General features: G+C 39.6%; 1 protein-coding gene across 1 annotated transcript; it reads right to left on the minus strand.

Moving 5' to 3' along the window:
* Positions 1-279: 279 nt before the first annotated feature.
* Positions 280-14,498, minus strand: bace1 (beta-secretase 1). The gene is made up of 9 exons (XM_016232766.1): positions 14,299-14,498; positions 13,441-13,557; positions 12,227-12,443; positions 12,013-12,150; positions 11,274-11,408; positions 9,932-10,033; positions 9,695-9,844; positions 6,046-6,217; positions 280-722 (listed from the first exon to the last, which is right to left on the minus strand). Exons 1-9 carry the CDS (start codon positions 14,496-14,498, stop codon positions 478-480), a joined length of 1,476 nt encoding a protein of 491 aa, XP_016088252.1. The 3' UTR covers positions 280-477.
* Positions 14,499-14,749: the final 251 nt, after the last annotated feature.

Genomic DNA, 14,749 nt, shown 5'->3' on the forward strand with positions numbered 1-14,749 from the left:
TGAACTCAAAAAGGGTCAGAGGGTACGAAATCCTGCAAGGTGGGACAGCCCATTAAGGTGTGCGTGTGTGTGTGTGTGTGTGTGTGAGGACATCTATCCACACTTAAATGTCTGTAAGATAAAGGATCATTCACATTTTACATGAACTCAAAAAGGGTCAGAGGGTACGAAATCCTGCAAGGTGGGACAGCCCATAGGTGTGCGTGTGTGTGTGTGTGTGTGTGTGTGTGTATGTGTGTGTGTGTGTGTGAGAGAGAGTGTGAGTGTGTGTTTGTGTGAGTGTGTGTGTGTGTGTGCGTGCGAGTGTGTGTGTGAGTGTGTTTGTGCATGTGTGTGTGTGCGCGTGCATATGCACAATTATAACATAGATAGTTATAATCACTGTAGTCTCATCAATATCATCAATTCCCCTTCTTTGAGACCCTTGAGGATGGCCGGTTTTACAAGCACTGAAATCATTCTGCGTTTAGATATGGCTCACTTTAGGAGGGATATGTCATCAGAGAAATCTCCAGTGCCCAGCGGATGAAGGCAGCGCGTAAAGCGCCACTGACAGACCATGAGGCACAGAGGCAGCATAAATAGGGCACAGATGCCCGCCATAATGTAGGCAATGGTCATCAATGTGGACTCGTCGGTCTGAGGGACATTGTAGCCACAGTCCTCAAGGTCCACGCCATGGAACGGCCCCTCCACTGCAGCGGTGCGGAACTCATCGTGGACTGGAGCGCAGGAGAATTAAAAAACAACATCAACAAAAAATAAGGTAGGTGACATCTCATTCATGAATCTCAATGATGCTCTTATAAAATTCTCATAACTGTAATAAAACATCCTGGATGTCTGGATACGGTCTATGTTTTTTTAAGCTGCATGCCATTGTTGTTGTTGGGGTTAGGGTAATGTTTTTGCATAGTAGTAATGAGAGTTAATGAGTGTCCCAGATATCTTGCTAAGCCTCTGAACAAACAACCTAAGTCCAGAATGTAATATTACTCTGTATCAGGGATGTAACGATGAACTGCGAGCTGGTTGAAAATTTATTCAAATATGTGATGATTCAAATCGGTTGAGATGCTAAACAAATCGCGATACAATTGGAGTAGGAGTTTATATGAATGTATCTCTGAGGGGAACTGACTGTCTTTAGAAAAGTTTAGATGGCATTTTCTTTTTATCTTGCCTCTGAACGATGCATATTAAAGTAGTGTTCATAAGCACAGCGCTGCTTTGTTTACAGCGGTAACCCAGGAAACACTGTATCATTGCTGTTCATAAGCGCCACCTGCTGGCAGAGAGTGAATTTGCACCTCATTCAGCTCGTCTGCTGTTTCGTTCAGATATGCAGGCACGTGCACACAGACATAAAAGGGGCTTGAGTACCTGGCCTTTTTCTTCTTCGAGAGAAAGTGCCCTTTTTTCTGGGGAGTTTTTTTTTTTAAATAAATGAATATATGTGTGCGCGTGTGTGTGTGTGTTTCTGTTTGCGCACAGCTTTCTCTGTCAAACAAATTAACAAAATATATATATATATATATATATATCAGGTCGAGTCGGGAAATGTTGAGACTCTGTCGAGTTCCGATGTATTTCTCCCTCCGCGTCTCCGCACAGGCGCGCAGCATAGCAGTGTAGCACATCGGCACATAACGTCTACGTCTACACACATCTACATAGCCGAAGAAGTCTCTCCCTTTCTAGTTGTGTTTGTCTTGGTGTGGAGGTGAGTGGTGATGAACAAAAGACTAAGCTACCTGTGCCTCGAATATACAGCAAATTTTTCCAAAAGAAAAAAGGCAGTCAATTTGTCTGGCTAACATCCATGACCCATGACCAACCATGTAATAAGTTAGCTAAAGTTTAGCAAAGGCAATATAACTTGGGAATATATATTACAATAACAACAAAATAATTAAAACAATGTATTGTCTTGTGCAAAATAAACAAATTATTAGTGAAAATATGTCCCTCTCCTTTGTGCATTCATTTATTCTAAATATATATTTGAAACTATAGCATAGAAAACATGCACATTGTGGCTTAGTTTCCTTTGTTGTTGCCTGTTCTTGTGATAAAATTAGTGAATACTAAAGAAGACCATGATCTCTATGTGTACTGATTATTTTGTAGACATCTGATGATAATGTAAACAATTGAGTGTGAGGGAATTAAAATCAATTGGTATTAAATCAGAGTTGTATTAAAAGTGCCCCTATTGTGGATCTTTGTAAACTACCTTTCATGCAGTGTGTAACAAAGCTCTAAGTGAATGAAAACATCCTGCAAAGTTTTAAATCTGAAAGTGCACCGTGTATAAAGTTATTGTCTCTCAAAAGAAGGTCGACTCTGAATCATTGAAGTGAGTCGTTTTTAAAACGAATCACAAGCCGGTTCATTTGGACGTCAACATGAAACATTAGCATATTGCCCGCCCACTTGTTGGTCTTTTCGCGTTGGTCTGAATGAAAATGCAAATTAATTATTTGCGGTAAAATATCGGTTTCCCCGGTAACACTGTACACAAAGCAGCACTGCGCTCACAAACGCTGCTTTATCAGGCGTTACAGGCGAGATGTAACCAATCGGATCAATCACCGCAGATTAGCGTCACGCAAAGCAGGGGTTTGGAAAAATGAACCGTTGAGCGAATCGTTTGGGAGTCATTGAGCAAGTAAGGTAAAAATAAATGCATATTATAAGACAATGAAAGTGTTTTTTGACCTTGCATGCATGTCAACCTGTTGTTGGGGACTCCCAAAACCAAAATATGAACCTTTCATTACCCATAATAAGTATTTTACTTTAATAAGACGTTTTGTTTAGAAATGTTTAGTTTTTTCCACTTAAGCCCCTGCCCCTCAAAATGTCTGTGCATGTCCCAGCAAGATATGTTTTATGTATAGTTTCACAAAACTAAAGTCAGGCCATTCTGTTTTTGCTTCAAATTTAAAAATGATACAGTCTAATTTAGATTAAAAACTGCTCATGCTGCATGTATGCTGCATCTTTGTTTGAATCATGATTAAAATGCAGTGGTTGCCTCTAATTTTAAATGGAAAGAGCACAGACAAAGCCTTAGTTTATATGAAGAGATGTGTAACTTATTTATTTGATTTGGGGTTTGTTTTAAAATGTAATTTTAGTTTTTTTATATTTCAATTTCACAAAGAAACGTGCAGCAATAGCCTAAAAAAAGGACACCTTTTCATTTACTGTATAATTTGTCTTCAGTCTCATTTTGTTAAAAAAAATTGTGAGAAAATCGAATCATGAAATCAAAATCGTGAATCGAATCGAATCGTGAGTTGAGTGAATCGTTACATCCCTATTCGGTATTTATTACTGGTGTTGTTGCTGAAATGAAACACAACATTAATTCCATTGATTATTAAATCACTTTAAATACAGTGGCCCCAAAATTACTTAATCCTTGGGTGTCTAGTGCTGCTCCAGTTAAACACACCTGAAGCAGCCAATCCAGTCTTCAGGATCACTAGGCTCTTCCAATCGGTTTAAGCCACGCCTAAACATGTCTGAATGTCATTACACAGATAGAAGCTACAATAAGTCGCAAATATCACCTGCAAACAAATGACGCCTGAGCCATTTTCACTTGTGTGTGGCGTATATGGGGTTATTTTTATTCCTTTGTTCCAATAAATAGATTACAATCCACAAATAAATGTAAAGAGAGTCACAAAAAATAAACATATCAAGAAATAAACAGAATGAGGTCCACAAATATACATTTAATATAATATGAGTTTCACAAAAAAAATTTGTCGTCTCATCTTTTTAAAACATTTATTTTATCTCACACAGTTTAATCTGTCCCCATTTTGAACCCATGTAAGTCGACCGATAAAGCCGATTATTACAACGCTAGAAATGTTTTGAAATGCACAAATGCACATGAAGCCATTCGCAAATGAATGCCAGGCAGAGTTGTGTTTGTGACAAAGATGTTTGTGGATATGTTTTTTTATTTTGCAAATCTCATTTTATCTATTTTAGTGAAACTCTAACATATATTTGTGAAACTCAATCTATTAATCTTTGAATACAGTTGTGGCGTTTCAGAAAACCATAGGGTATGGCAGTGGCGTAAATCGTGGGGGGCACAGTTTTGATAAATAAAAAATCCAATGGCACACCACTAAGCACTGAAATATAGGAAAAAGAATAGAAATACAATTAAACACTGCATCATCAGAGTTGGTATTGTGGTTTATCAGACACTTAACATTTTATGAAAATCAAGATCAAATAGAGTTGGTTTTTGACCAGTGAATGACGGAGATCTGTGTTTTGTCTGTCATTAGAACGACTGTATCTGAGGCAGCCAGCGGCAACACACCGGCACCAGAATTTGTGCTATTTCGGTGAAAAGGGATTACAGAGAATGGTTGAATACACTCAAATTAAAATGCTACTTTTAAATATTGTATTTTTTATTGATATATTTTTAACCCATATTTATCCCATATATTCAACACTAACAAAACATAAAACATTAATGGAGCATGCAAACAAGACTTTAAGTTTTTCCCCGCCAGCATTTTTGAAAAAAGTTGCCAGCCACCACCAGCAATTTTGATGATTTTTCACTAAGATTTTATGGCCTCCAGTATATTTTTCTGTATGAATATTTGAATATGCAATACACCAAAATAAAGATCAGAGACTCTACTTTTAAACAAAAAAACTCTGTTTTATTCTAGCTTAAAGCATTCTTTTTTTTATCAACACTTGAATATAGGTAGGTTTCATATAAAATGCATACTTTTGAGCAAAAAGGAGAGAAAATCAAATTTTTATCAAAAACTACATCTGGGTAATATTCAGTACGATTATCAAAGCACAAATCCAGTAAATCACTTCCATCAACACCTCCAACGCTTGCACAGACATACAGTATATCACATCCTGGATCAACATTTTACTCCATAACATTATGCAGTCTTCATTTATATGCTGTCTATTGCTAATGATCGCATTATTTTTCATATGCATCTGTTAACATAGAGATCGCTCTTTCTCCGTCCTGTTCACGTGTGTTTTTGTTCGGGAGGTTTTGTCCTCGTTCAGAAGATGCGTAATAGCGCCCCGAGCAACAGTGAAAACACGGAAAGCCGTAAAAACTCTTTGGCGGGGAAGCGTTGTCTTCTAAAAGAAGAGATAACTCCTCAATAGCGAGGAAAGAGTTAAGGACAATAGACTGAAAGGGCGCTTATATGAAAGAAAAAAAGATATGGATAACGAGACCAGAAAACGAGATTATTGTTTTTACAATTTGTAACAAATTTTCTATATTTAATACAATATTTATAACTGAACACAAATCAATTAACTATAAATTTCATGACTATGGCACGTACTGCCTTGAGATCGAGCTGAAACAGAACAAAAGTAAAGGCCTATTGGCTACAACTAAAAGCTAAGACTCTTCTCCGCTCTTCAGATACACAAAAAATTACAGGTGCATCTCAATAAACTGAGTTGAATTACTGAAATAAATGAACTTTTCCACGACATTCTAATTTATTGAGATGCACCTGTATTAGCCTTTACAGACATAGTGTTTCAGTAAAGAAAACGCTGCACTTATTCAAACATAATTTATTTATTTACCCTTGCATTGCGAATAAGCGGAGATCTGTCTCCAGGCTGTGCGCGGCGCTTCATGCTGAATGGAGGCGGGGTGGAGTTACGAGGTTTCGCTGACAAGCTCTTTTGAATGCTTGTCACTGGAAAAATATTTGTAAAACCCTCAGACATAAGGAAGACCAATAGCACTGATTTAAAATAATAATAACAAAATAAATAGAGACATGAAGTTTGGATAATTTTCCATGGCACATCTGACTGGGCTAGGGTATGGCGACTGCCAAACAGAAACACCACCCCTGTTTTTGTGAATCTCCTTACATTTATTTGTGAATCATAATCTATCTATTTGAAATAAAGGAACAAAAAAATCCCATAGGCATAAGTGTGATACCATTTGAGGCCACTGTAAGTTTCTCAGAGAAAAAGCTCTCTCACCGTGACACGTGCTGACCGCAAAGCCGATGCGTCTGTGCTCTCGGTCAAACACCACATAGAAACCCTCCATGATGACGGCACCCATTACCGTCCCAGTACTGGACTGAGACACAGCGAATTTATAACAGTCCTCCTGAGCCGAGGCCACGTCCTCCACCGGCCTCAGATACTGCTGCAGAGAGACGAGACAGACGGATATCAACCTCACACACATGCATTCACAAACCATTACAGACCAGGAAACTCATGATCATGTAGACATTAATGGCCTCTCTTATAAAGTGTGCATATGCACAGATTTGATCTTAGAGATCAAGTCTTTGACGTGGAAAAGTGCTTAGCGTCACGTCAGGGTCTGAGCAGACGTATGCTCTTTTTCTTGTTCGAGTACTGCAGGTTTTTGGAAATGTAAGCTGTTCTTGCAGCTCGCTGTTCTACATTAAAGGATTTGGACGATGACTGGTGATCTTTTACATGTTAATGTCATTAATTAGGAGTCATTTACAAGGCAGAGAGCTGAAACCATTCAGTTCCGTGCAAGTTCAAGATAATTTACAATTCATGGATTTCACATCTGAAAGAGACGCGTACATGTGTTTTCTGTGCGTATGTTCATTCTATGAATCACACGTATGCATATTTGAGAGATGAGAATCAAACTTAGATCAATTTGATTGCAAAATCAAATTTAGGATGGTTTCTGCACAACATTTAAAATGCCCCTATTGGCTGTGGACGAGAGTGAGCCGCTGGAGGATGATGTTATTTCATTAACATTGTCTGATTCAGGGGCCAGTACTCTGCTGGGATCAGCCCAGCAAAAGCAGGAATTGTCTGAAGAAGGCAAAGAAGCTGAGGCTGAGCCTTCCCAATCCTCCTGTCCTGCGTATGATGAGCTTTTGGAAATTATGGATTGCGCCACGACGTCGCGAATATCTCGATGAACGTTATTTTTCTGGCCATAACCCTCCAGCTCAGGTGAGCCTTCCTTTCTTCCTGTTTTCCATATAAAGATTAAGAAGGAATGGAAGAGGCCATTTTTTCCTCACGCATCCATCGATTTCAGCATACAAGTTATGCCAACATTGAGGTGATGCGCAAAAGCAGTTATGAGAAGATGCCCCTATAGAGAGACGCTGACCAGCTATCGCTCTATGGGTGAGACGTCCTCTAAGACTCCCCTCCTTGACATCTCGCTCGGATGCCAGAGCATACACAGCAGCAGCAGGTCAGGCTGTCGCTTCATTGCACACGATGGTGATGCTCCAAGCATATCAGGCTGACCTGCTGAAAGACCGGGATAGCGGCCTTCACGAAGTCCGGTTCTGAGCCCGAACAAACCCTGGGATCTTAGCCCGTCTCGGTTTGAGGATCAGAGACTGGCTCAGAAGGCTAGCGTCGCGGCTCGCGCTCCTCCCCTGCCCGCGGGGAGGAGTAGGAAGAATCGTGGGTCAAAGGAAGGTAAGTAAAAGACCTAAGGGATGTCATCCAGACAGGGCGTCAGCGCTTTTGTCCGGATCAGAGTGATACCTCAGTATCTACTCATTTCCTTTGGGGGTTTTACATCTGCCCTTATCTTCACCTTCCTAATTCCCTTGTAACCACCATATCTCCACCTGACCAAGGTTAGGTGGGACATTTCCTGCATTATAGTCTCCTATGCCATAGTGACCCCTAGAGGACGCAGTGTCTCGTTCCCTACTCAGGGAACCATGGTTACATAAGTAACCCGAGACGATTTTTGTAAACTACCTTTCATGCAGTGTGTAACACAGCTCTAAGTGAATGAAAACATCCTGCAAAGTTTTAAATCTGAAAGTGCACCGTGTATAAACATTAGCATATTGTCCGACTACTTGTTGGTCTTTTCGCGTTGGTCTGAATGAAAATGCAAATTAATTATTTGCGGTAAAATATCGGTTTCCCCGGTAACACTGTACACAAAGCAGCACTGCGCTCACAAACGCTGCTTTATCAGGCGTTACAGGCGAGATGAAATGAACATGAGACCAATCGCACCAATCACCGCAGATTAGCGTCACGCAAAGCAGGGGTTTGGAAAAATGAACAGTTGAGCGAATCGTTTGGGAGTCATTGAGCAAGTAAGGTAAAAAATAAATATTATAAGACAATGAAAGTGTTTTTGACCTTGCATGCATGCCAACCTGTTGTTGGGGACTCCCAAAACCAAAATATGAACCTTTCATTACCCATAATAGGGGCACTTTAATAAATGAGGCCCTAAGAGCAGAAAAAGCTGATAATCTCCAAATAGACAAACCTCAATGGAGCACTGCTGTTATCATAACATTTACATTTATATATTTATATATATATATTTCACCCAAAAATGAAAATGTGGGTAACAAAATAGTTGTTGGTATCCATTGACTTCCATAGTATAGACCAATTATAGGTTTGTAACATTCAGGATGTGCGCGCATCATGGTTGCAGAAAACCCGGGAGATAGCCTTTTCGGCTAGAGAATTTCACGGATAGGGTACAAAATAGTTAGGTTTAAAAAGATTATAAATGATATTGATTAGATGTCATTTTCAAAATGTTCTCCGCATATTACAAGAGCTTGTCACCCTGCGATAAGCACTGTTATTCAACGAAATTGAGGTTAGAGAGTGGGATAGTCTTACAGATCCGAAACAGGGATGACGGGTTGTTTTTTGTGGGCGGAGCCTATCTGGAGGCAGAAAATGAGGGTTTTCAAGCGGCAGTCTATGGAGCCATGGAATAAAAGAATAAAAAAAAGGTAAATTTGATTTTATATTTCAAAATTCTGACTTTATTCTTGCAATTCCAAGATTATATCTCACAATTCTAAAAAGGAAAAACAACTCGTCATTCTCTCTTTTCCCCTCAGCTCTTCTGGCTTTTTCCCTCAGATTTGACAAACTCAGTAATCATAACAGTTTTCATCCATAGTATGTCCATTTAAACGTCTGCGTTTAGCTTCAAATGGCGTCTTTGAGGACAGTATTCTATAAAAATTATTTGCATTCCAATATTGACATCAAAAGGCACAAATATATATTTTTTATTTTATTCCATGGATTTTGCCCATTTATCTCCACTTGTTCCCAAAGTTTTTCTGCAACCACTATGCGCGCGCAGCTGCAAGTGACGTAACTGTGACGTCTACTCTGAATTGGTCTATTGAAAAAAATAAATAGTCAATGGCTATAATTAACTGTATGGTTACCAACGTTCTTCAAAATCTTCTTTTGTATTCAGCAGAAGACAAACATTTATACAGGTTTTGAACAACTTGATGGTGAGTATATTATGACTGAATTTTCATTTTTGGGTGAACTAAGATGCACGCTAACATTGACATTTGTTACTCTTCATAAGTGCGAGCTGAAGTTTGCTCTTTTGTGTGTGGATATATTGTTAATGTTTTGTTTCAGGGAGTAACTGACAAAACTCATCCTTCGAGGGAATAGAGACAGCATAATTACTGGTGGTACAGAAACGAGATCCCGCTCCTCCACAAGGGGGAGTGATTGTAACTGGTAAAAGTGAGAGAACTGCATTGAACTGTGGGATACAGTGTTACAGACAGTGCACTTTGCACATTTTAGCGGATGTATTCGTGTGTCAGTATGAAGCTAGTCTGATGGCAGAATGAAGTACCTGTGGCAGGATGGAGATGCGGAAAGACTGGTTTGTGTTTTCACTCATCAGGTAGAGAGAGATGACAGGGAAGATGTGCCAGGGTGTGCTGCCCGCCTGCCAACACACCAGCTGCTCGCCCAGCCAGAAACCTGAGGGAAACTGTTCAGTCTGTGGGGAAAAGAGCCAGATGAGCCAGAAAACCCAGAACTTTCATCATGTTCAAAAATGAGCCCAACACAGACGATATACACCGACCGATGAAGCCGCTTCAATGGCCTTCACAGCCGCCTGGAACACTTTACGAGGGAGACGCAGGTTTGTGGTGCCGCTGTCCACGATACTTTTATCATAGTTATACTGAGAGACAGAGAGAAACAATGAGAAGCTTTGCTTTTACTTTACCTCTGTTTAAGAAATAAAACTGTTCGATTGTATTCTTAACCATGAACAACTGGAAAAATACAGAAATGTTTCTTCAACAGTATGTAATTTTGTCTTTATGGACATTTAAAAATAGACTTGTTCAAAATGCACATTTCAAACACCTCCTAGTTTTTTTCAATTTATTCAATTCAATTCAAGACTTCTAAAAACCCAGTGGACAATTGGTGTTGAAAAGACTGATATCAATATTGACGTAAAAAAAAACAGGTTGAATATGCAAAACAATCTGACAGTAAAACGTGAGGTTGATTTGATGTAAATTAAAAAGTCAAACATATTAGCCTACATATACATTAAACCAATTTCAGTGTGGGTTTAACTTCCTATTTTCTCGCAATTACCCCTGGAAGAAATTGCCATCCAAACTGAATTTAAAATGATGTTACAGCTTTTTGAACAAGTCTTGACTATTATTTAACGTCAAATTGATATCAAGGTGTCCGCTGGGAATGTCCAACACTGGGCATACATGCATAAGAGGCCAAGTTGGTTTTAGAAGTTTAACACTTCCATCAAAGGTTCATTTCCATTATATTTTAAATTGTTTTGTGTTTGATGTTGTTCAGATGGTGAAATATTTCTGAAATTAAATAGCAAACTCCTTTGTCTTGCTAATGCTAATTATATGAATCCAAAATACAATTAAATCATATTTTTTGCAGTTTTTGCATAATTTGACAAAGTCTCAAGTATTCTCTTCACTTACAATGTATATTATACTTTTATATACAAAGTATACTAGCTTTTTTGTACTCTTACTAAAGCCAAAATTGTTGGTCTGGTTATAAATAATGAAGGGCCAGGTGTAACTTCAATTGGGGAAAAAATCACAATAATTATGAAATGATTTATCTTTCTTGTAGTCTTTGTTTAGATCATAACTTTACAAATGTAATTTAGGTAAAATGTGTTAAAATTTGAATGTAGTTCATGGATTTTTATATTTTAAGATTGTCTGGACTTGAGACAAGAGTAAATCAATAAAATCTCTACGTAAAAGGCATGTGAAAACAGCAACAGCTTGTTATGTTTAGGAAACAGCTCATGACACGTAAAAGTGCATGTGCTTGAAGATACTGAAACTGCATCTGTGAAGTCTGTTTTCTCAAAAGTAATAAATGCTTCGAGGCAAACCCAGGAGAGTTGTTCTCACTTCTTTGCAGTCCATGTTGAGATCCTGTCCGTTGACCTCGATGCGCACGATGATGACCTCATAATACCACTCCCGTCTGATTGGTGTGTACCACAGCTCGCCAACACACAGAGACGGATCGATTCCCCCAATAATCTGTGAAGAACCAACACAATCTTTCATAGTATGCCACTGAAGTTGTTCTGTTTCATGTTACATAAAGTTCTTTAACTACACATGGTACACTGTAAAAAATAAAAAAAAAATACTGGACTAAGTTTTACAAGAAAATACTATTTTATTGTATCTACTTCCAAAAAAAATAAAAATAAAAGTTTAACCACCAAATGTTTTTGGTGATTTTACTAATGGTAAGGGTTCATTTAAATTCATTTGTCAGTGCAAAACACAAAAGAGATGTTAAGCACAATGTTCATGTCGACAAGCTCCAAAAAGGATCAAATCTAAAAAGTTAAAAATATTTCATATGGCTGCAGTTTTAGTCTGCTCCTCATACAGAACTATCCTATGATTTCATAAGACTTAGAATAATAATATGGACTATTTTTATGATGTTTTATCAATGTTTTCTTGTCCTTTTCAGGGCTTGCAGTCTGATTCTCATTCACAGCATGTGGGAAAATATGCAAAACATCTCTCTTTGTGTTCCAGAGAAGAGTTAATGATAGAACGTCAGGGTCAGTTAACCGTTTCTGGCATGGAAATCCTCTACTTTCCCCATTTTCCCCTGTTCTCTCACCATACTGCCCCCTACAGTGGAGCTGCCGGCGCTGTAGTTCTGTGTGAAGCCCGCGCCGCAGAGCTGCAGGGAGAAGACGTCTGGGACACTGGTCTGCCTCAACAGAGAGTCGAAGAACGGCTCCAGAGTCTCGTCCGGCTGAAAGACACAGAACCCGGTCAGAAGCGCCTCTTCATCAAGCTCTGTGAGGTTATGACAGCTACAGAAAGATCACCCTGGCGATCTCGGCGTAGGCCAGCCCGAGGATGCCCTCCCAGTTAGATCCGTTGATGAAGAAGCGGTCAGACTGGGTGATTGCAGCGATGTTGGCCCTCAGAGACACGTTGGGCCCGTGAGGAATGGACAGCAGGTCCGTGCCCAGCTCGCCCTCCCAGCGGCCCTGTGTGTATGGCACATACACGCCGTGGCCCAGATCTCTGTACGACGACGAGCTGTCGACACAAACACCAACCCGACTCTGGCAGCAGCTTCTTCACATATAACATATATTGTGTCCCATTTGTGTGTGAATTAGGGGTGTAGCGGTACACGTATTCATAACAAACATTTCCAGTATGGGTCTTTCGGTTCGGTACGCACTCCATGAGTGAAACTTCATTAGAAACTTCCAGTTTTACACATTGTTACTTTTGACAAGAAACAAGGTTTCGTCTTTCAAATTATGTATTTTTTTCAGTGAATTCAGACAATAAATGCTGTTTTGGGGGTCTTTGATGTAACATGACAGATCGCTGTATAAACGTCTCAGTTCTGACGGCAGCGCGATCATCTCACTCTTTACTACGTCATTAAAACCTCAGACAAGTCATCAGTGTCCACAGCTTGATAGTTCACTAGGCAAATCACGTCTAGAGAGGAGAATTTCGTGCAATATTAGACTATATACTCATATTTTACTTTACCTGTTAGCGATGTCTTAATGTATGTTTAAATAAGTCTGTTATGAAACAAGTTATGACAGCCACTGTGTAAATGATTATATTTAAACAACAAATATAAATTGTATAATTGGATTCAGAAGTTAACTTAAAACTGCATTATGTGCAATTGACATACATTTTTAGTCATTTGTTGATTATTATATTTAAAAAATAAACACTGGTTAAATTTCAGTTTGGGCTCTGTTGTTAATTGTGATCTTATAGTAATGTGAAAGAGCTCACTGTAGTTTAGACTTTAGGGCAGAAGCTGAGATAAATTTTTATTCCTTAGAAAATTTGAATTATAATTGAATTTATTTAAAGAGTGAGCAATTTGTTCAGTAAACCACTGTTTGTTTATTTAAAAAAAAAAAAGAAGCAATTTAGTTTTTTTTGCTCCTGCTGTACCGAAACCATACCGAACTGTGACGTTAACACCGAGGTATGTACCGAACCGTCATGTTTGTGTGCCGTTACACCCCTAGTGTGAATAGTTAGTAGTACTCACAGAGAGCGATGGTAATATCTGTGGAGGAACGGGTGAGAGGCGGCGCCGACTGCAAAATTACTGCTGCCCGTATCCACCAAGATGTTCAGCTGAAACACAAACGGAAACCTTGGAGTTTACATGCAATGAACGCCTGCAGAAATGTGAGTGGTGCCCGTGTTTGGCAGCGTGTTTTAGGGCACTGTAATGCGATACGGTCACTAGCCCACCCTTGAGTCTCTAGATGTGGCTCAGGTCTTCAGCTGATGATCGCTCTGTGACCTTGTGGGTGTTTGTGAATGAGATGTATTATTGATCAGCCTCTCAGCGCTAGACTCCCTGACCGAGCAGAACGTGATACACGTGGGGAGAGAGACGAGAGCCGAAACCTGAGAACGAGAGGGAGCTGCAGACATCTCTGGGACTCCTGAGATCTCCAGCAGGTTTTAGCAGATAGACGGCTGAACTCTGGCCATGTCATCGTTAAGATCAGACGATTACCGTGTCCACAATGGCCATTTCAGAGTCTAACCGGCAGCTTTGATAACGACTAATCAATATTTTGAGAGTCTTGCTGAGCGAGTTATAACACATTTATTTAATAGCACAGACATTCGAAGGTAACTCTGTCACTTGCCTGCATTAGACTCTATAATAATACGTCATCAGTTGCTCTGCACTCAACATCGGCTAATGAAAGCTTGTTTAATAGCTGATGCTGCGAGCAGAGTGATTGAAGACATGTTGCATCAACTGACCGCTTCTGTACTGATTTCTGTATAGTCATCACACCTGTGCATTCACAAGACTTTACTGAGTCTTTCCAAATGTACCTCTCTGTATGAAAGCTATCACACAAATGTTTTAGATTCCACGCACTTCTCCTTCTCTCCTCTCTGTCTCTGCAGCTCTTCTCTGCTGTCGTAAGAACTGAGCTGACTCCTCGTGTCATTGATTTGTCCTGTGGGCTTCCTGTTATTTCTGCTCGCTGAGTCTGTATCCTGCGTCCGAACCTCGTCCCAGTGCACACGCTTCCGCCAGCGACCCCTACGCCACAGGCCTTCCTCTTCCTCAGGCATTATGTGACCTTACCCGCAGTAATGATGATGTGACGGATGTCAGCTGCAAAACACTCATTCATTTTTTTTTTCTTCCACATTGTTTTCAAGCTTGTGTATGAAGCACTAGACAAGGGTCAATTGTAACAATTGTTAAAAAACGTTATAGTGCTGATACTAGCTCAGCAGAGATCTGCCGCTGCCAGGAAGAAAGTGTGATTTTCTAACCGTCAGAATTTAGATCAAGTTTTCCTGTGGCTTAAACAGTAGAG

The sequence above is a fragment of the Sinocyclocheilus grahami genome, unplaced genomic scaffold, assembly GCF_001515645.1.
Source record: "Sinocyclocheilus grahami isolate Dianchi unplaced genomic scaffold, SAMN03320097.WGS_v1.1 scaffold419.1, whole genome shotgun sequence".
NCBI classification, from domain to species: domain Eukaryota; kingdom Metazoa; phylum Chordata; class Actinopteri; order Cypriniformes; family Cyprinidae; genus Sinocyclocheilus; species Sinocyclocheilus grahami.